We start from the raw sequence: 20430 nt of genomic DNA, 5'->3' as shown, positions 1-20430 counted from the left end.
GAGTTTGGTATTTCTTTGGGGTGTAATTTAAACTGTTTGGCTTAATTTGAATTTGTTTTTGTCTCCAGGCAACCAGCTGCTTTGGCTGCTGGACCAAAAGGTTACATTGTATTTTGTTCAGAACACTTGGTGCTGTCAGGTATTTCTGCTAGCTTTTAATTGTCTTAAAGTTACAGTACACTTCTACACCTTCATAACAGTGTTTTGTCACATCCTCAAACATTTCAATAAGGTTTGTGAGGTATGACCTGCCCCTCACAAAGCCATGCTAATTATCTCTAATCACACTATGGTTTTCCAAGTAATCATAAATCCTATCTCTCAGAATCCTCTCTAATAATTTGCCCACCACTGATGTAAGACTGTCTGGTCTGTAGTTCCCAGGATTATCCCCATTCGCTTTCTTGAACAAGGGAATTACATTTGCCACCGTCCAATCATCTGGCACTACGCTCGTGGGCAGTGATGATGCAAAGATCGTTGCTAAAGGTGCAGCAATCTCTTCCCTCATTTCATCGAGTAACCTAGGGTATATCAGTCTGGCCCAGGAGATTTATCGATCTTTATGGTTTTCAAAATTTTCAGCACATCCTCCTTCCTAACATCAACCTGCTGTGGCATACCAGTCTGTTTCACTCTGTCCTCAGAAACATCAAGGTCCCTGACACAAGTGAAATCGAAGCAAAGTACTCATTAAGGACTTCCTCTACTTTCTCCAACTCCAGGCGCAAGTTCCCTCCCTGATCGGCCCAACTCTCACTCTGGCCATCCTCTTGTTCCTCACAAAAATGTAGAAACCTTAAGATTTTCCTTACTCCTACCTGCTAAAGCTTTCTCACGCCTCCTTCTAGCTCTCCTAAGCCCATTCTTCAGTTCCTTTCTGGCTACCTTGTAACCCTCTAAAGCCATGTCTGATTCTTGCTTCCTCAACCTGAGGTAAGCTTCTTTCTTCCTCTTGACTATATGTTGCACATCCCTTGTCACCCAAGGTTCTTTCAACCTACCATCCCTTCCTTGCCTCAGTGGGTCAAATCACGATTAGCAAGTGCTTCCTATACAACCTCCACATTTCTGTTGTGCATTTCCCTGAGAACATCTGTTCCCTGTTCAAGCGCCCAAGTTCCTGCCTAATAGCATTGTAATTCCCCCTCCCCCAATTAAATAATTTCCCTCCTATCCCTCTCCATGAGTATAGTAAAAGTCAGGTGAGTTGTTATCACTATTACCGAAATGCTCTCCCACTAAGAGATCTCACACATGGCTTGGTTCATTGCCAAACACTAAATCCAATACAGCCTCCCCTCTAGTCAGCCAATCTACATATTACAGCAGGAACCCTTCCTGGACACAGCTGACAAAAACTGCCCAATGCAAACTATTTGAACTAAGTAGGTTCCTATCAATATTAAAACTTTATTGCTGGAACAGCACAGCAGGTCAGGCAGCATCCAGGGAACAGGAGATTCGACGTTTCGGGCACAGGCCCTTCTTCAGGAAGAAGGGCCTGTGCCCGAAACGTCGAATCTCCTGTTCCCTGGATGCTGCCTGACCTGCTGTGCTGTTCCAGCAATAAAGTTTCAACTTTGATCTCCAGCATCTGCAGACCTCACTTTCTCCTCCTATCAATATTAAGGAAGTTGAAGTCACCCTTGACAACAACCCTATTACTTCTGCACCTTTCAAAAATCTGCCTCCCAAGCTGCTCCTCCCTGTCTCTGTTGCTATGGGGGGAGGGGGGGGGGGGTGCCTGTAGAAAACTCCCAATTAAGTGACTGCTCCTTTCCTGTTTCTGACTTCCACCCATACTGACTCTGGAGGCAAACCCTTCTCGACAATCTCCCTTTCAGTAGCTGTCATATTATCCTGATTAGCATTGCCACTCCTCCACCTCTTTTACCTCCCCCCAATCATTTTGAAACATCTAAACCCTGGAACATCCAACAACCATTCCTGCTCCTGTGATATCCAAGTCTCCATAGTGGCTACAACATCATAGTTCGAAGTACTGATCCACGCTCTAGGTTTGTCACCCTTATCCCTGATACTTCTTGTGTTAAAATAGACTTACTTCAACCCATCACACTGCTTGCACCTTTGCCCCATCAAGTGCCTATTCCTCCTCACAGACTCTGGTTCTTCACTATGTATTCCATCATCTGATCCGTAGGTCAGGTTCCCAGGCCCCTGTCAATGTTGTTTAAACCCTTCCAAAGAGCTCTAGCAAACCTCCCTCCCAGGGTACTGGTGACCATCCAGTTCAGGTGCAACCTCTCCTTCTTGTACAAGTCCCACCTTCCCCAGAAGATATCCCAATGATCCACATATCTGAAGCCCCCACTTCTACACCATCCCTGCAACCACATGTTCATCTGCACTCACAATTCAATTCCTAGCTTCAGTAGCACGTGGCACTGGTAGCAATCCTGAGGTTACTACTCTGCTCATCCTGCCTTCTAGCTTCCAACTTAACTCCCTATATTCTCTTTTCAGATCCTCATCTCTTTCCCTAACTATGTCATTGCTACCAATGTGTACCAGAACTTCTGGCTGCTCTCCTTCCCCAGAACAGAATATATAAAATAATATGGAGTGGCCAGAAAAGTAATACAGTAAAAAAATTAGAGTATGAGGGAGAGCTCACCAGAAATAGAAAAACAGATAGTAAAAGTTTCTAAAAAGGTTAATAACTTAAATGTTGATTTTACTGAAAGCGATACTAAAGACTTCCTTATGGAAAGTTAGGAAATGATTGATGAATTAAGTAAGCATTGTGTATCAGGCTTCCCTCTAGAGGATGCAAGTAACATTCCACAAGGAGAAATAATTGAAGACATGTAAAGGAGGGATGAACTCAGGAAATTCACAATCACCATGGTCGTGTTACTGAATACATGTTGTAGGTGAAGCCTGACAAGTGCCTAGGTCTTGATGGACTTCACCTTAGAGTCTTTAAAGAAGTGGCCAGTGAAATAGTTAATGTCTTGATTTTCCAAAACTCCCTTTATTTGGGGAAGATCCAATAGACTGGAAAATAACAAATATAACTTTTTTATTCAAAAAGACAGAAAACAGACATCTACAGACTAGGTAACTTAACCTTTGTCATAGAGAAAATGCTTGAAGCTCTTATTAAAGAGGATAATGCAGGCCACTTGGGTACATTCAATGAGGTAATCAGATAGAGCCAGCATGATTTTATGAAATGGAAATTATATTCAACTCATCTGTTTCAGTTTTTGAAGAGGTAACATGTGTAATGGATAAAGGAGTATTATTGGTTGTATTTTTCTCTGATTTCCAGAGGGCATTTGATAAGGTGCCACATCAGTGGTTATTCTGGAAAATAAAAGCTTATGGTGTTGGGGTGAGCTTGTTGGCATCAGGAGAAGATTGGCTGGGTAACAGGAAGTAGAATGTAGGCATAACCATTTTTCCAATTGGTGAGATATAACAAGTGATATGCTACAGGATGTGTGCTGAGACGTCAACTGTTTAAAATACGTTGTATATAAGAATGACTTAGATCAGGTGGTCTAAGATATGGTTGCCAAATTTGCCGAAAATAGATGGAAAGTAAGCTGTGAAGAAGGCAAAAGCAAGTTGAAATAAGATAAAGATAGGTTAAGTGAGTGGTAAAGATATGGCGAATAGAGTGTGAGTGGAAAAATGTGAAATTTTGCTATCTTCCTGAAAAGGTGGTGGAAACAGAGGCCTTGAATATTTTATTCAGGCAGAAGTAGACAGATTCTTCTTAAGCAAGAGTGTAAGAAGTTATCAGGGTAGATAGGAATGGATTTGAGATTATCATCAGATCAATCTGATTTTATTGCATGTTCAAGAAGTCTCAAGGGTCTGAATGACTAATAAGGGACCCTAATTTGTATTTATAGATAAGAAAAGAGATTAAATTCATGATGGACAATGATATTATTGAATGAGGTCATAGTAGCTGGAGCACACCTATCATGATGATTCCAAAACTGGTTGGACCACAAACGTGAGGGTGCATGGGGCTGCATGGTGGCTCAATGGTTAGCACTGCTGCTTGCAGCACTAAGGATCTAGATTCGATTCCAGTCTTGGGTGACTATCCGTGTGGAACTTATACATTCTCCCCATGTCTGCGTGGGTTTCCTCTCACAGTCCAAAGGCGCACAGGTCAGGTAGTTTGGCCATGCTAAATTGCCTTGTAGTGTCCAGGGATATCCACATTAAACTGGTTAGCCACAGGGTTACAGAGATGGTTTGGTAGGAGCCAGATCTGGGTGGGATGTTCATTGGAGGGTCAGTGCAGACCTCAAGGGCAAAATGGCCTCTTTCTGCACTGTAGTGATTCTGTTTTTCTGTTGATTATTGCAAAGGGTGAACTCTTATTCTGTGTCACAACTCAAGGTCTGCAATAAGAGAAATAGTCAAGCACAACTCATCATCTGAAATGACATGCTAAAAGGATATTGGTAAGTTCCACCTACACTTAGAGCCAATAAATATCAGCTTTTGTATTACTGAACAAACCTTGTCAATGTAAAGTCATGCCAAATGGAATGAAAGGTGCACAAGCAACTTTCCAATGATTAAATAAGAAATCTTTTGAAGGATTATGTAACCACATTGTTTACATCGATACATTGGTTGCATTTGGTCATAACTGACAAGGACATTTACACCACTGGAACAAACATTTTGAACAGAATCAGTCTGACCATACATCTGGTTAAAAATGAATTTGCCAAAGCAAAAGTACCTTATTTGGGCCACATTGTGGGACGAGGTCAAATATTACCTTGAGAAGAGAAAACAAGAGGTATTTTGTATCATGCCATGCCTAACACCCAGAAAACACAAAATTCGTATGAATGGATTATATTGAAAGTTAATTTCAAACTTCAGCACGATAATTACTCTTTTGACAAATTTCTTTAAGAATAGCAAGAAATGTGAATGGACAAAATAATGTTAGAGTGTCTTTGCCAACTTGAAAACTATGCTGACAACCGCACTTGATTTAGCAGCACTGATTGATGAGAAGTTATTTAAACCCACTGTTGATGTCAGCAACTTGGGTGTGAGTTCTGTTTTACAAAATGAAGCCTAAATGAGGTTTGAATAGTTAGTCAGTTATTTTTCTAGGCAATTGAATACTTGTAAACAGAAACACCATACCATAAATAAAGAGACATCAAAGAATGAATATGACCGAAAATTGTTTATGTGTCAGTTTTGGTGAGTTTCACAAAGAGTTTTTCTTTGCAAGGCCTTGTTGTCTCATACGGTCACTCCAAATACTGGGAAGGACTCATTCAGCATTGTCAGGGCCCTGCAAATAATCTCAGAGGAAAAGATCCCCTTGAAAACCATAACCATAACACTGTAGAATTTGGCATTCATTTTTGAGGGGGAGAAATGTAGGTTAGGAACAACTGTGTAAAACTTAAATAAAGAAATTACAAAGGATTGGCGAAGAGCTAGGTGGAGTCGACTGGGAAAGAAGCTCAGCAGCAAAAACAGAACAATGGCAGACAATCAAGAAATGAGTTAATAGGTCACATCGAAGATATCTCCCTGTGAGAAAGAAGGATTCTAGAAAGGAGATGAGACTGCCATAGTTAACCAGGGAAGTTAATGATGGCAGCAAATTGAAAGAAACAAAACATACAGTGTGGCAAACATTAATGGTGAAGCAGTGGATAGGGAATGTTTTAAAAACCAACAAAAGTTACCACAAATTAAAGATGGCTTAGACTATTGCTTGAACATTAATCCTGAAACTCAGCTAATGTTAACGGCATTGGGGCTTGAATTCTGCCACAGCACATGCTGGAATTTCATTTCAATTTTTAAAAAATCAGGAATTAAGAATCTACTGAGGACCAGTGTTGATTGTAAGAAAACTCCATCTGGCTCACTAATGTCCTTCAGGGAATGAAAACAGCCATCCTCACTTGGCCTAGCCTACAAGTGATTCCAGGCCCACATCAATGTTGTTTCTCTCAATCGCCCTCTGAAATGGCCTACCGAGCCATTCAGTTGTATCAATTACAACAAAGTCTCAAAGAAATGAAACCGGACGGATCACCTGGCATCAACCGAGGCAATAGAAAAGACAATGGTAGAAACAGCCCTGTCATTCCTGCAAACTCCTTCTCACTATTATCTGGTGGCTCGTGCCAAAATTGGGAGAGCCATCTCACAGGCTAGACAAGTAAGCTAGACATAAGCATTCTCATTGAATCATACCTTACAGACAATGTTCCAAACACTACTATCACCATCCCTGGATTCTGTCCCACTGTCAGGACAGACTCAGCAGTGGTGGCGGCACAGTGGTGTACAATCGGGAGGGCGTAACCCTGGGAGTCTTCAGCATTGACTCCTATTCCATGAAGTCTCGTGCCTTCAGGTTAAACATGGGTAAGGAAACATCCTGCTGATTGCCATGTATCGTTCTCCCTCAGCTGGTATTCCTCGATGTTAAACAACACTTGAAGGAAGTACTGAGGATGGCAAAGGTGCAAAATTTACTCTGGACGGGGGATTTCAATGTCCACCAACAAGATTGGCTTGGCAGCAATGCTACTGATCGAGCTGGTCAGGCCCTAAACAACATACCTGCAAGGCAGGGTCTGCAACAGGTGGTGAAGGAGCCAACAAGAGGGAAAAACATACAGACCCATCTGTCCATGACAGTATCACTAAGTGTGACGACTGCACAGTCCTTGTGGAGACGAAATCTCAACTTCACATTGAGAATAATCTCCATCCTGTTGTGTGGCACTATTACCTTGCTAAATGGGACAAATTTGGAACAGATTTAGCAACTCAAGACTGGGCATCCATGAGCTGCTGTGAGTATTCAACAGCAGCAAACTGTAATCCAGCATAATCTGTAACCTCATAGCTCGGCATATCCCATATTCAACCATGACCATCAAGCCAAGGAACCAACCCGGTGCAATGAAGAGTGCGGGAGTGTATGCCAGGAGCAGCAAAGGGCATAACTGAAAATGATATGTCAGTCCGGTGAAGCCAACATAAGCAGCAAGTAATAACAGAGCTAAGCGATCCCACAACAAATGAATCAGATCTAAACTCTGTAGCCCTGGCATATCCAGTATTGAATGGTGGTGGACAGTGGAGGAGCAAGTTCCACAATTATCCCCATCCTCAATAATGGGAGTACTCAGCACATCAGTGCAAAAGATATGCTCAAGCTTTTGCAGAAATCTTCAGTCAAAAATGCTGAGTGGATGATCCATCCCGGACTCCTCCAGTGATCCCCAGCATCACAGATACCAGTTTTCAGTTAATTCAATTATCAAGAAATGGTTGGAGTCACTGGATACTGTAAAGGCTATGGGCCCTGACAATATTCCAGAAATAGCACTGAAGACTTGTACTTCAGAACTTGCTGACCTCCTGGCCAACCTCTTCCAGTACGGTTTACAACACTGGCATCTATGTGACAATGTGAAAAATTGTCCAGGCATTTTCTTTATGTAAAAAGCAGGACAAATCTAATCCAATCAGTTATCACCCCATCAGTCTACTTTCAATGAACAGTAAAGTGTTGGAAGGTGTCATCAATAGTATTCAGCAATAACCTGCTCAGTGACCTCCAGTTTGGGTTCCAGCATGGCCACTCAACTGCTGACCTCATTGCAGTCTTGGCTGAAAATGCACAAGGTGAGGTGAGAGTGACCCCCAACCCCCCACACCCTTGACATCAAGCCTGCGTTTCACCAAGTCTAGCATCAAGGCACCCAAGCAAAACTGGAATCAATGGGCATTGAGGGCAAACTCACTGCTGGTTGGAGTTATAACTGGCACATAGGAAGTTGGTTATGGTCGTTGGAGGGCAGTCATCTCAGCTCCAGGACACCTCAGCAGGAGTTCCTCAGGATGGTGTCCTAGGCCCAACCTTCTTCTGCTGCTTCCTCAATGATCTTCTGTCCAAAATAAGGTCAGAAGTGGGGATGTTCACTAATGATTGCATGACGTTCAGCACCATTTGCCACTCCTAAGACACTGAAGCAGTCCTTTTTCAAATCCATCAAGATCTGGACAATAACCATGCTTGGGATGACAAGTGGCAAGAATACATTCATGCTATACAAATGTCAGGCTATGACTATCACCAATAAGAGACAATCTAACCACTGCCCCTTGACATTTAATGATGTTTCCATCACTGAATCCCCTACTATCAACTTCTTGGGGGTTACCAATGACCAGAAACTCAACTGGATTCTTACATAAACACAGTAGCTAAAAGAGCAGCTCAGAAGCTAGCAATACTGTGACAAGTAACTCACCTCCTGACTCCCCAAAACCCGTCCCTCATCTACAAGGAAAAAGTCAGGAGTGTGATGGAATACTCCCCATTTGCCTGGATGGTACAGCTCCAACAACACTCAAGAGGCTTGACACCATTGCGGACAAAGCAATCTGCTTGATTGGCACCACATCCACAAGCATCTGCTCCTTTCATCACTGATGCTCAGTTGCAGCAGTATGTACTAGCTACAAGATGCACTGCAGAAATCCACCAAATATCCTTCCAAATCCACAACCACTTCCATTTGGAAGGACAATGGAACATCAGCACCTTCAAGTGCCCCTCCAAGCCATTCACCATCCTGACTTGCAAACTTGTTGTCATTCCTTATCTGTCTTTGGGTCAAAATCCTGGAATTCCTTTCCTAATGGCTTGTGGGTCAACAGGTTGGACTGCAGCAGTTCAAGAAAGCAGCTCACCACCAGTTTCTCATGGGTAGTTAGAGATGGGCAATAAACACTGGTCAGCCAGCAAAGCCAACATCTAAAAAAATGAATTAAAAAAGGGAGAAAATAAACTTTGACAGTAAACTTGCAAATAATATCAAGAGAAATAGTGTGAGCTTCTTTAAGTATAAAGCAAGATAAGCCAAAGAGATACAGGCCCCTTTGAAGATGAGGCTGCAGAAATAATAATAGAGAATAGAGGAATAGCAAAGGACTTGAATAAATACTGTGCATCAGTCTTCACGGTGGAAGATACAAATAGCATTCCAACATTACTGAATAATCAAGACACAAAAGGTGTCTTACATAAACACAAAAGGTACCTATCACTATGGAAAACTAGGGAAACTAATGTTTCTGAAGACAGGTTAGTCCCCTGGACCTGTTGAGATACGTTCTTGGACAGTGAAAGAACTAGATACAGAGATAATCTTCCAAGAATCCTTAGATATAAAAAGCTGCCAGAGGATTGGAAAATTTTAAAAGGGAAGGAGACAAGAAACAGATAACTATAAGCTAGTTAGCTTAACATCTGTTATTGGGAAAATGTTACAGTCTGGTAGAAAGGATGTAACAACAGAGCATTTATTTGATTTGTGATTTGATTCATTATTGTCACGTGTACCAAGATACAGTGAAAAGTATAGTTTTGCGTGCTACCATACCTTACATAAATACATCAGGGTAATAGAATATAATGCAGAATATAGTGTAATAGAGAAGGTGCAGAGAAAGACCAACTCTAATATATGAGACCATGAGTCCATTCAGAAGTTTGATAACAGCAGGAAAGAAGCTGTCCTTGAATCTGTTGTGTGTTTTCAAACTTTTGCATCTTCTGCCCAATGGAAGAGGTCAGAAGAGAGTATAATCGGGGTGGAATGGGGTCTTTGATTATGTTGGCTGATGTCCCAGGGCAGCAGGACGTATAGGCAGAATCAATGGCTGGATGGCTAGTTTGCATGGTGGACTGGGCTGCATTCACAACTCTTTGTAATTTCTTGTAGTCTTAGTTAGAGCAATTGCAATACCAAGCTGTGATGCATCTGGATAGGATGCATTCTATGCTTTCTACATAAAAATTGGTAAGAGTCATTGTGGACATGCCAAATTAAGAATTAAGAACAGCATCTTATGATCAATCAGAGTCAGCATGGCTTCATGAGAGGGAAATCATGCCTGATAAATTTAATGGAATTCTTTGAGGAGGGAACAGCAGGATAGATAAACAGATGTAATATACTTAGATTCCAGAAAGCATTTGTTGAGATACCATATATTCGAGTACTTAATAAGAAAAGAGCCAGTGGCATTGGAGATAGTATATTAGCATTGATGGAAAAAGTGGAGTACTATAGGGATCAGTACTGGGGTCAGAATTATTTACAATATATGTTGAAGACATGGATGAGCAAAGTGAACGTACTATTGTCAAGTTTGTGGGTGACACCATCCACCTAAATCCCTCAGGCTAACTGGCTATATGGTGGAGCAGGCTCCCTCTACCCCAAATGAAGACCCCAAGAGTGCTACAAGATATAGCTGAAGGAAAGAAAGAACAATACGTCTGAGGATTCATTGATGGTGTGAGTGATTGTATCACATTTGTTAATAAGTATTCACTTCTCACCAGTGGGTGTGTGACAGAATGTCTGTCCAGTTGTAACAGAATTGAAGATGTGGAGCTGAGCCATCCAGCATGCTACAGACTGGTTCCAATTCAAGATGCAAAGTGAGCATCTGCTGCACCATGTGCATGATTTGGGAACATGCAAACTGCTTTGACTTTACCAAATAGGGTAAATGTTTCCACACTGCAAAACATTTCTTGTACATCATAGCCATTGGGAGATTGACTCCTGATACTGCATGATGTGGCCTTGAGTGCTTTGGGCCAGCCACTCAGTAGATTAATGCTTATAATTCAGATACAATGCAGTCTTTGACCTGTACTATTTGCCTATGTGATGCTGTTGCCCTTTACATTGTTTAAAAGTGAAGACCCTCCCTCAGAAAGTAAAATACTTGCACCGCCAACTCTGGGAGTGGTCACTACCATGACTTTCCATGACTCCCAGATTTCTTACACAGTAACCACAGGGCTGACTGTGGACTTCCCAGACTGAAGTGGTACGGATATCCTGACCAACTCAAATAACAGATTGACTGTCCCTAAGCCCTTGATGTTAACTTACCTGCACTGTCTGACTGATGACAGACACCACTTCCCTCCCCACCACCTTCTCCCCGCACTGCCCCCAAACACACACACACACACACACACACACACACACACACCTTGACTCAAATAAGGTCTATTCCCCTTCGAATTTGAGACATGGCTATTGATGCACATGCAGTGCATTGGCCACATAAGCTGCTGGCACATGGTGAGAGTTGAGATTAATGTAGCACTGTGATATTCAGCAACATGTCCACAACCTTAACAAATCACTGCTGGCAACCAAGGATTTGATCAATAATCAAGCTGCCAGCTTTGTGTCTGTATTAAAAGACAAGTCAAGATAGATGTAAAGTGAGGATTGAACTCAAAAAGTCTCAAAAAGACATTGCATATCAAGTCTAGACACAAATGCTGTGGGCATTGAAGTAGGTGCGAAGTGAATGAGCTTTAAGAGAGTGAATGAGGATCCCTGAGATGCTGCTTGATTGAATAGATGAGAGAGTTGCCTGTTCTTGCATGCAAAGTGTCCTGGTAGCAGCATAGCAATGAAGTGTGCCAGTGATCAAAAGCGCAGGGCAGTACAATAGATGGATTAGAGATGTATCATGGTGATGGGGTGAGACTGATACATTTTGGATGCCCAGGTCTGTGGATGGGGACTGGCAAGCACTTGCTGCCCATGGAGTAGGCCCTAATAGAAATCAGCAGGAGCAAACAATGAACTCACCTTTCCAGGTAAATATTCTGAATTTCACTATTGAATAGGAGAATGCTAAACTGCATATAAATGAGGTGAGATTACCTAATAATGAGATGTCAAAGTATGCTAATGCATACACTAGGCCTCTCTTTGCTCACTAGTGAGATTTTCATCTCACTGCTCAACAATATATCAGCAAATGGGATTTTTGGTCTTGATTCCAAAAAGCTCTTTGCTGGCCATCTCACTCTATTTTCCCAACTTTCTCACATGGTTCCTGTTAGTCAGGGACTGAGACAGTTCTGCCCTCAGCACTGTGTTGGTTCCTCAACAACTTGAAATTTGCATATTTAATAATTGTCAAGGTACCATTATTTGAATGGGTCACAAGCCTTAAGGTTTTTGGAAAGCTTTGAGCGATTTCATTAAAAGTGTTTCATTGGAGTTTAATATTCCAGCTATGAAATTTAAAACTCATTCATCTGGTTTTAAAGGACAATGTTATTGTCAACATTTTGTCAAAAGTACATTGAAGGACATGAGAATGTTGTGTTGAAAATGGAATTGTTTAGAATATGGATGTTATGGAAATTCTTGTGTGTTTAATGTAACAGTTAATGTAACAGAAATAGTGTCAATAAGAACTTTTTGATAGGAATTAAAAATGCCTCTTAAGAATTTCTTTTCTTTGTAGAGTGGTAAGATGGACATTGAATATTACAGATACATTTTATATAATTTTTGGAAATTTGACACTCAAGTTGAGGCAGGGGGATTTTGATAATTTCTGGGAAGGTGTTATCAAAAGGGCAGGAAGTCATTCGGACAGTGATGTAAATACATTAGTTCAAAGACAGCATGTAATTTCAGCCAACTGCATAGACCTCTGTGATGTTACTGGATAATACATGTATAATGATATGTTTATGACAGGCAGATTAAATAGAACAAAGTCATTACTTTTGTTTTGACTTCAGAGCAGATGAATCAATGTTTTCAGTTAGGTTTAAAGGAATCTGGAGTTAAATCAGAAGAAAGAATAATTTCTCCAAGCAGGAAACCAAGTTTTTTTTTCCAGTTCACTTCAGTTAAACCAATCTCTTCAATAGCAGGGGTTGCATTCTGTGGAGTTTCTGAGCCAGTAATGCTTATATAGATATCTTCAAGTTAAAAGTTAAACTGAGAGAACACTTTAAGTAAAGAATTAGAAGAGATGCATTCAGCTTGGTAATGGAAGAAAAGGTGAAATTCCCAAATCAGAGTCTAATATGGCTCGCCATTGAAACTATTCTTGCAAGTATTTTCTGTACCCTGTCTCATGCCTTCACATTTTCTTGAATGCAATGATTCTCATAATTGGATTCAATATTTCATTTGAATTTCAACCAGTGTTGCTTTTGTACTCTCTATCCCCTTTATGAATCTGAGGAAATCATTAGATGTATGAATATCAGCTCATTACTGTTATTGTATGTTTACAAAACAAAATCAAACTTCCAGAATTTGTATTATTTATAGTTCTAAGGTCCAGGAGGACACTAAATTCATGGTCAATGTCGACAAACTTGACTGGCAAATATGGAGTATCTTACACAGTTGTCAAAGCAATGTCTGGCTCCTTTTAAGCATGTGTGATGGGGATAATCATTAAAATAACAAGGAAGCTCTGTGAGGAACAACATTATAATACTCAATCTCAGCGAGAAATAATTTGCAAGTGGTGACTTTGATTTGATTTGATTTGATTTGATTTATTATTGTCAGGTACTGAGACATAGTGAAATGTATTGTTTTGCACGCTCCCCAGGCAAATAATACCTTACATAAAAACGTTAGGGTAATAGAACAGAATGGAGTATACAGTATTACAGCTATAGAGAAGGTTCAGAGAAACATCAACTTTAACACATGAGAGATTGATTCAAAAGTCTGATAACGGGTGGAAGAAACTGTTCTTGAAACTGTTGGAATGTTTTCAAACTTCTTTATACTCTGCCCAATGGAAAATGGTCAAAGTGAATATAACCGGGATGGAAAGGGTCTTTGATTAAGTTATGATTTGCTACGAAAGCTAGTGTGCTTCCAATTAAACCTGTTGGACTAAAACCTGGTATTGTGTGATTTTTAACTTTGATTAAGTTGGTTGCTTTCCCAAGGCAGCGGCAAATATAGACGGAGTCGATGGATGGAAGACTGGTTTGATGGATCGACTGGGTTGCATTCACAACACGATATTTTCTTCTGGTCTTGGATAGAGCAGCTGTGCTATACCAAACTGTGATGTATCTGGATAGGATGTTTTCTGTGATGCATCAATAAAAATTGGTAAGAGTTATTGTGGACATGTCGAACTTCCATAACATTCTGAAGAAATAGAGGTTTTGGTGTGCATTCTTGAGCGTGGCATTGACACTTATGGACCGAGACAAATTGTTGGTGATATTTACACCTGAGGACTTGAAAGACTTGACCATTTCCACCTCAGCACCATTGATACAGATGGCAGTATGTCCTCCACACTACTTCCTGAAGTTAATGGCCAGCTGTTTCATTTTGCTGACATGGAGGGAGAGATTGTTGTCTTTACACCATGCTCTATATCTCTTTCCTATACTATTTCTCAGCATTGTTTGAGATCTGACCCACTATGTAAATGAAATTAGAGCTGAGTTTGGCCACACTGTTGTGAATGTATAGGAGTATAGTAAGAGACTGAGTACGCAGCCTTGTGAGGCACTAGTGTTGAGGATGATCATGGACGAGATGTTGTCGCCTATCTTTAATTGATTGTGGTGTCTGGGTCAGGAAGTCAAGCATCCAGTTGCAGAGGGGGGGTGCAGAGACGTGGGTCTCGGAGTTTGCAGAAGAGTTTGGTTGGAATTATGGTGTTGAAGGCAGAGCTAAAGTCAGTAACTAGGAGTCTGATGTAGGTGTCTTGTTATTCAGATGTTCCAGAGATGAGTGTAGGGCCAGGAAGATAGCATCTGCCAAAGACCTGTTCTGAGGCTAGGTGAACTCCAGGTGAACCCAGGCAATCTGGGATGCTGGAGTTGATACATGCCATTACTAACCTCTCTCAAAGCACTTCATATATAATGGATGTCAGAGCAATTGTGCAGTAGTCATTAAGGCATGCTAGGAGAAAGTGAGGACTGCAGATGCTGGAGATCAGAGCTGAAAAATATGTTGCTGGAAAAATGCAGCAGGTCAGGCAGCATCCAAGGAGCAGGAGAATCGACGTTTCGGGGATAATCCCTTCTTCAGGAATCCTGAAGAAGGGCTTATGCCCGAAACGTTGATTCTCCTCTCCTTGGATGCTGCCTGAACTTGCTGTGCTTTTCCAGCAACACATTTTTCAGCTCATTAAGGCATGCTGCCTAACTTTTCTTTGGCACCAAGATGATGGCAGTTTTGCAATGATGGAAGTAGATGGGAACCTCAGATTGGAGTAAGGAGAGGTTAACAATGTCTGCAAATACTTCTGCCAGCTGGTGTGTGCAGGATCTGAGAGCAGGGCCAGGGATTCCATCTGGGCCAGTTGCTTTCCATGGGTTCACTCTCAGGAAGGCTGATCTGCCATCTATGGTGGTGACTATGGGTACAGGTGCGCCGGAGTCTGTCAGAGCAGCTGACATTGTTTCATTGACCTTCTGTTCGAAACGAGCAGAGAATGCATTGATTTCACTGGGGAGGGGGTGTATTGTTGAAGTTATCCTACTCCACCTTGCTTTGTAGACCGTTGTATCGTACAAACTGATGGCTGAACATAACTGAGGGAATGAAGTTGGAGTGAAAACGGAAAGTCAATGTTAATTTTTGGAAGAAGAAGCAACACCTTTATTCTAAGTATCCTGTGCGAAGGCCCATTAAAAACACACACAGATGGTTTTACATGAGGGTTCACACAATGCGTGATTTTCCCTCTATCTCCAGGTCAGGCATGATGGACGCACTCATGTTTTGCTTTGGAAAGAAAACAGGTTTTGCATTCCTAGAAAGGAGAAACAAAACAAAAAATGCTGCATTCCCATCGCTTTTATCAGCCGAAACCCTAAAGGTAGATCGTGAGTCAGCGAAACCTGTCCCGGGGATTACTCGCAGTCACTCTGAGATATAGTCATCTCATGTATCTGGACTCAGACAACATTCAATTATTATTATTGGTCCGGCACCGCAACCAAGCGCGGCCAATCCGCTGAGCGCAGGGCGGGTCATCTCAGCATCTCCAGGTTGGTTTGAGGGAAAAGGGGAGGGAGGACTTAAGTTCAAGTTTTCAGAAACAAAATTTCGGGGTTTTGTTAGCGTGTTCTGTTTGTTTTTTTTTGGGGAGGGGGGTGGTGATGGGTTTTGCGGAGGTGGGAGGGAGAAGTTGCTGGTTGATGTTTGTGGCTGGGACAAGGGCAGCGCTGGAGTTGGACTGACACTTTTGGTTTGCTCCGCTGCTGCGGGCTCCGCCAATGGGAAAGCCCTGGCTCTGCCTGCATCCGGGTCTCGGCGCTGGCCAGCTCGCTCTCCGGGAGGGCGAACAAACATGGCGGAGGTAAGGAGACGCCGGAGCGGAGCGACCCGACCCGACCCGACCCGGGCAAGGCTTTGGGGGGGAACCGACAACCTCGACCCAACGTCCCGTTTCCCCCTCTTCCCCCCGCAACCGGAGACGGCCGCGGCTCCGAGAAGCGGCGAGCGCTGACTCCGGTTTGCGGGTAAATAAGAGATGGAGGGAGAGCAGCGGGCACCGCCGCCGGCTTCCCCGAAACCCCTTCTCCCCGCGCGTGTGTGTGTGTGTGCCCCGGGATGGGGTACGGAGGGGGGGTCGATCTCGGGTTATTTTCGCGGGTGGGTTGGGGCTGCTTGTTGTTGTCGATGCCGAAGCTGGTCGCCGCTAGGCCCCGGCCGGTCCCTCCATCACCACCACCACCTCCTCCTCCTCCTCCTCCATCATCACCCACCGCCCCTCGGTCAATCGCAGTCTCCCTTCGCTGCGAGAGACGGAGCTCCCGGTGCTGTTTCACTGCCGGCGCCCATCAGGAGGACGCTCCGCTGGCGGCGGCGGACCCGGTAACTTTTAGTCTCGGCCAAGGCTCAAGGGGAATCTGTCCCGACAAGGCTGGATGGGTGGGCGGGCGGGTGTCGGGAGCTGGGCGCAAAACGTCCTGCGAAAGAAAAAACGAAGGAGCAAAGCTAGGTAAGGGGCACACGGAGGAGGAGAGGCAGAGGAGCGAATACGGGCGCTGTAGGTTCGTCAAGAAGGGCAAAGAAACAAAGTGGGCAGAAGTGCCGACCAAACCAGCGGGGAGAGAGGAACTTGAGATATCGGATCAAGAGTAAACAGTATAATCTCTCGCCTGCTCCACCGTTCGGTACGATCATGGCTGATCATCGTTAGCACTTCATGTTGTTATTTAAAATTTATGATTGATTCTCGGTTGGATCAAACTCCCAATTTCTCGCCCGTCTCCCACAGCACACCAGTTCCAGGGAACAAACATCTCTGTCTTAAAAAGTGATGCAACATCCACTCTCCCCGGATAGTGTTCCAAAATTCGCAATCCTTTCGAGTGAAGAGGTTTCTTCTCTTGAATTCAACTCACCTTTATCCTTCTATGGTTCTTCAGTAACTCAGCCTCTCATGGTAGGACAGCTCCCACCCCATCCCTGAACTTTGCTGGTACCATTCCGAGTATCATAAAATAACGACTGGGCGACTGGCCTCTTTCCGCTCTGTCTAGTCTGCATCAACCCTCTGAGATACATCCCACCCAGACCCCCACACCTCAATAACCATGGCCAGTCCACCTAACCTGCATGTCTTTGGACTGTGGGATGAAACTGGAGCACCTGGTGGAAACCCATGCAGAAATGGGGAAAACACACAGACTCAACACATTCTGTCACCCATGGCTGGGATTGAACCCGGGTCTCTGGTGCTGTGACAGACAATACAAAGTTAGGTGAGAACGTAAACTGCAAAGACAACACAGACTGCATGAAATTAGAAAGTGGACAAAGTGATGGACGGAGTATGGGGAAAGTGAGAGGTTCTTCACTTTGTAAAAATAATACGGAAGTAAAACATTTTTTCAAAGATGTAATACTTCTACATGTTGATGTTCAAAAAGACGTGGGTGAGCTTGCACAACATAAACAGGAGATCAACATGTAGACCGAGCAGGCACCTTTAGAAGACAAATGACACAGTTATCTTTATTGCAAGGCAATTGGAATTCAAGATTCCAAGAGTTGGGCTGAGAAATGGCAGATGGAGTTCAATCTGGGCAAATGCAAGGTGATGCATTTTGGAAGATCCAATTCAAGAGCAAACTTTACAATAAATGGAAAAGCCCTGGGGAAAATTGACGTACAGAAAGATCTGGGTGTTCAAGTCCATTGTACCCGGAAGATGACAATGCAGGTCGATAAAGTGGTCAAAAAACATATGACATGCTTTCATTGATATGGGATATTGAATGCAAGAGTTGGCAGCTCCTGTTATCGTTGTATAGGATTTTGGTTCCGCCACATTTGGAATACTGCTTACAGTTTTGGTCGCCATATTACCAAAAGGATATGGATGCTTTAGAGTGTGCAGAGGAGGTTCACCAGGATGTTGCCTGGTATGGAGAGCACTGGCGATGAAGACAGGTTGAGTAGATTAGGATTATTTTCATTAGAAAGACGGAGGTTGAATGCGGACTTGATTAAGATCTACAAAATCATCAGAGGTATAGACAGAGTGGACAAAGTGAGGGACTCATTACTAAGTTTCATGAGTTCAAGTTGAGAGGGGAAAAATTTAAGAAGGGTATGTGTGGAAAGTTCTTTACTCAAGGGGTGGTGGGTGCCTGGAATATATTGCCAGCAGAGGTGGTAGAGGCTGGCACGATAGCATCACTTAAGATGTATCTGTACAGATACACGAATGGGCAGGGAGCAGAGGGATATAGAAACTTAAAAAATAGGTGGCAGGTTTAGATCGAGAAACTGGATTGGTACAGACTTGGAGGGCCAAAGGGCCTGTCCCAGTGCTGTAATTTTCTTTCTGTTAAGAACATCTTCTTATAATTGTATGGCTTTTTGCTGAGGTCACACTCGGAGCAGTGGCTCAATTTTGGTCTCCATGTTTGAAGAAAGATATATGTGGTCAATAAATATGTTTCTGATGTCTTGTGGTTATTATTTTCTTCAAATAGACAAAATGTCCTTGGTTTGTAACTGGGCAGAAACAGGGCTGCTGCTTACACATTCTCCCTGTGTCTGCATGGGTTTTTTCAGGGTACTCTGGTTTCCTCCCGTAGTTCAAAGATATCCAGGTTAAGTGAATTGGCCATGCTAAGTTGCCCCGGGTGTTCAGGGATGTGTAGGCTAGATGCATTAGTCAAGAGAAATGTAAAGCAATAGAGTCTGGGTGGGATACTGTTCGGAGAGTTGGTGTGGAACAATTGGGTCAAATGGCCTGTTTCTACAGTGTAGGGATTCTATGACTAAACCTGGCTTATATCATGAGTATAGATGTTAAATAGCTGAGGATCCAGCATTGATTCTTGTGCCACTCCACTATTCACAGCCTGCCAACTTGTATCTGCCCTGCTGATCACTGCTATCTCTCTCTGCATGCTAATATATTACTTGTTACCCTTCTCTTGGGTATGAACATTTTGTCACACATTATTGAATACCTATTGGCGATTCAAGTATGTAACATCTACTGGTCCTCGTTCATCTTCCCTGCTAATTGCATTCTGAAAAATCTACTATATTTATCAAATACCAATTTCCATTTATAAAACCATGTTGACTATGATCTTGTTTATCTGTGCACTGTGAATTAAGACTTTCTTAAGAAATTCTAGTGCTTGACTGATAACTGGCCCATCGTGCACAGCTTTCTATTCTTCAATTTACAAAAAATAAGGTTAAATTTGCGAACTACCAATCTGCTCTAGAATTGGGCATGGGAAGCAGAGAAAACAGGTGGGGTCCAAGAGAGCTATTGAGCAGGCAGAAAGATGAAGGAAAGGAATTGTGTGGGAAGAGGAAGGGTGTGGGAGAGAGAAGAATTGGGCGAATGCAGGAAAGGAATAGGGAGAAGGAGGATATCAGGGAATGGTGAGGGGAATAGGTAAGGGAGAAGAATTGGGCAGGAAAAAGGAAGAGAAGCAGTGCAGGTTGAGGGGCATGAGTCATGGGAAAAACATTTAGGTGAGGTAAAGTGAGAAGAAGGGCTTGAGATTGGGTAGACAGTGGGAAAGAGGAATCTGGTAAGGAGAAAAGAGGATTGAGAGAAAATGACCATATTGGACATTGGAGCAGGTATATAGTTGGAGAGTATGAGAAAATGAGCAGTGAAGGGAGAAAAGTAGAGAATGGTAGAGAGGAAAGATGCAGAGGGAGAGAGGATGAGAATGGGGAGGGAGGTGTGTAGGTAGCAAGGAAGGTAAGTGGTAGAAGAAACAACATTTCGACATTTGCGTTTATTTTAGAGTTTTTAATGTGGCAAAGCATCTTCAAGTGCTTCGTAGCATTGTTTACCAACAAAATTTGATAGTGAGCCACAGAGTGAGATATTGAGTCAGGAAGATGTAACTGTTGAGCAGTGCCTTGAAGGACATCCGATGTAGCAAAAGCACAACTGCCAGTGGTGGAGCAATTGAAATTGGGCTGAATTTGGAGATGCGTAGCCAGACTTTGAGAGTTTCAGGACAGGAGAAGCTTTCAGAGATGGGGTTAAAAGCGAAATAATGCAGTTGGAAGGTCATCATTCCAA

The 20430-nt window shown here is 42.8% G+C and overlaps 1 protein-coding gene across 2 annotated transcripts in view; it reads left to right on the top strand.

The window, feature by feature from the left end:
- Positions 1–15984: 15984 nt before the first annotated feature.
- Positions 15985–20430, top strand: part of LOC122549366 (mesoderm induction early response protein 3-like) — a 76366-nt gene continuing 71920 nt past the window's right edge. The window contains exon 1 of one of the 2 annotated variants that reach the window (XM_043689098.1): positions 15985–16206. In XM_043689098.1, the coding sequence (XP_043545033.1) occupies positions 16198–16206 (9 nt within the window). In that variant the 5' untranslated portion in view covers positions 15985–16197. Of the gene's footprint in view, positions 16207–17135; positions 17299–20430 lie in introns of those variants that run through there. The other variant, XM_043689089.1, reaches the window with a different exon arrangement.

This window comes from Chiloscyllium plagiosum, chromosome 1 (genome assembly GCF_004010195.1).
Source record: "Chiloscyllium plagiosum isolate BGI_BamShark_2017 chromosome 1, ASM401019v2, whole genome shotgun sequence".
Classification (NCBI taxonomy): domain Eukaryota; kingdom Metazoa; phylum Chordata; class Chondrichthyes; order Orectolobiformes; family Hemiscylliidae; genus Chiloscyllium; species Chiloscyllium plagiosum.
The sequence above is the reverse complement of the archived record's forward strand: the minus strand, read 5'-3'. Positions and strand labels throughout refer to the sequence as shown.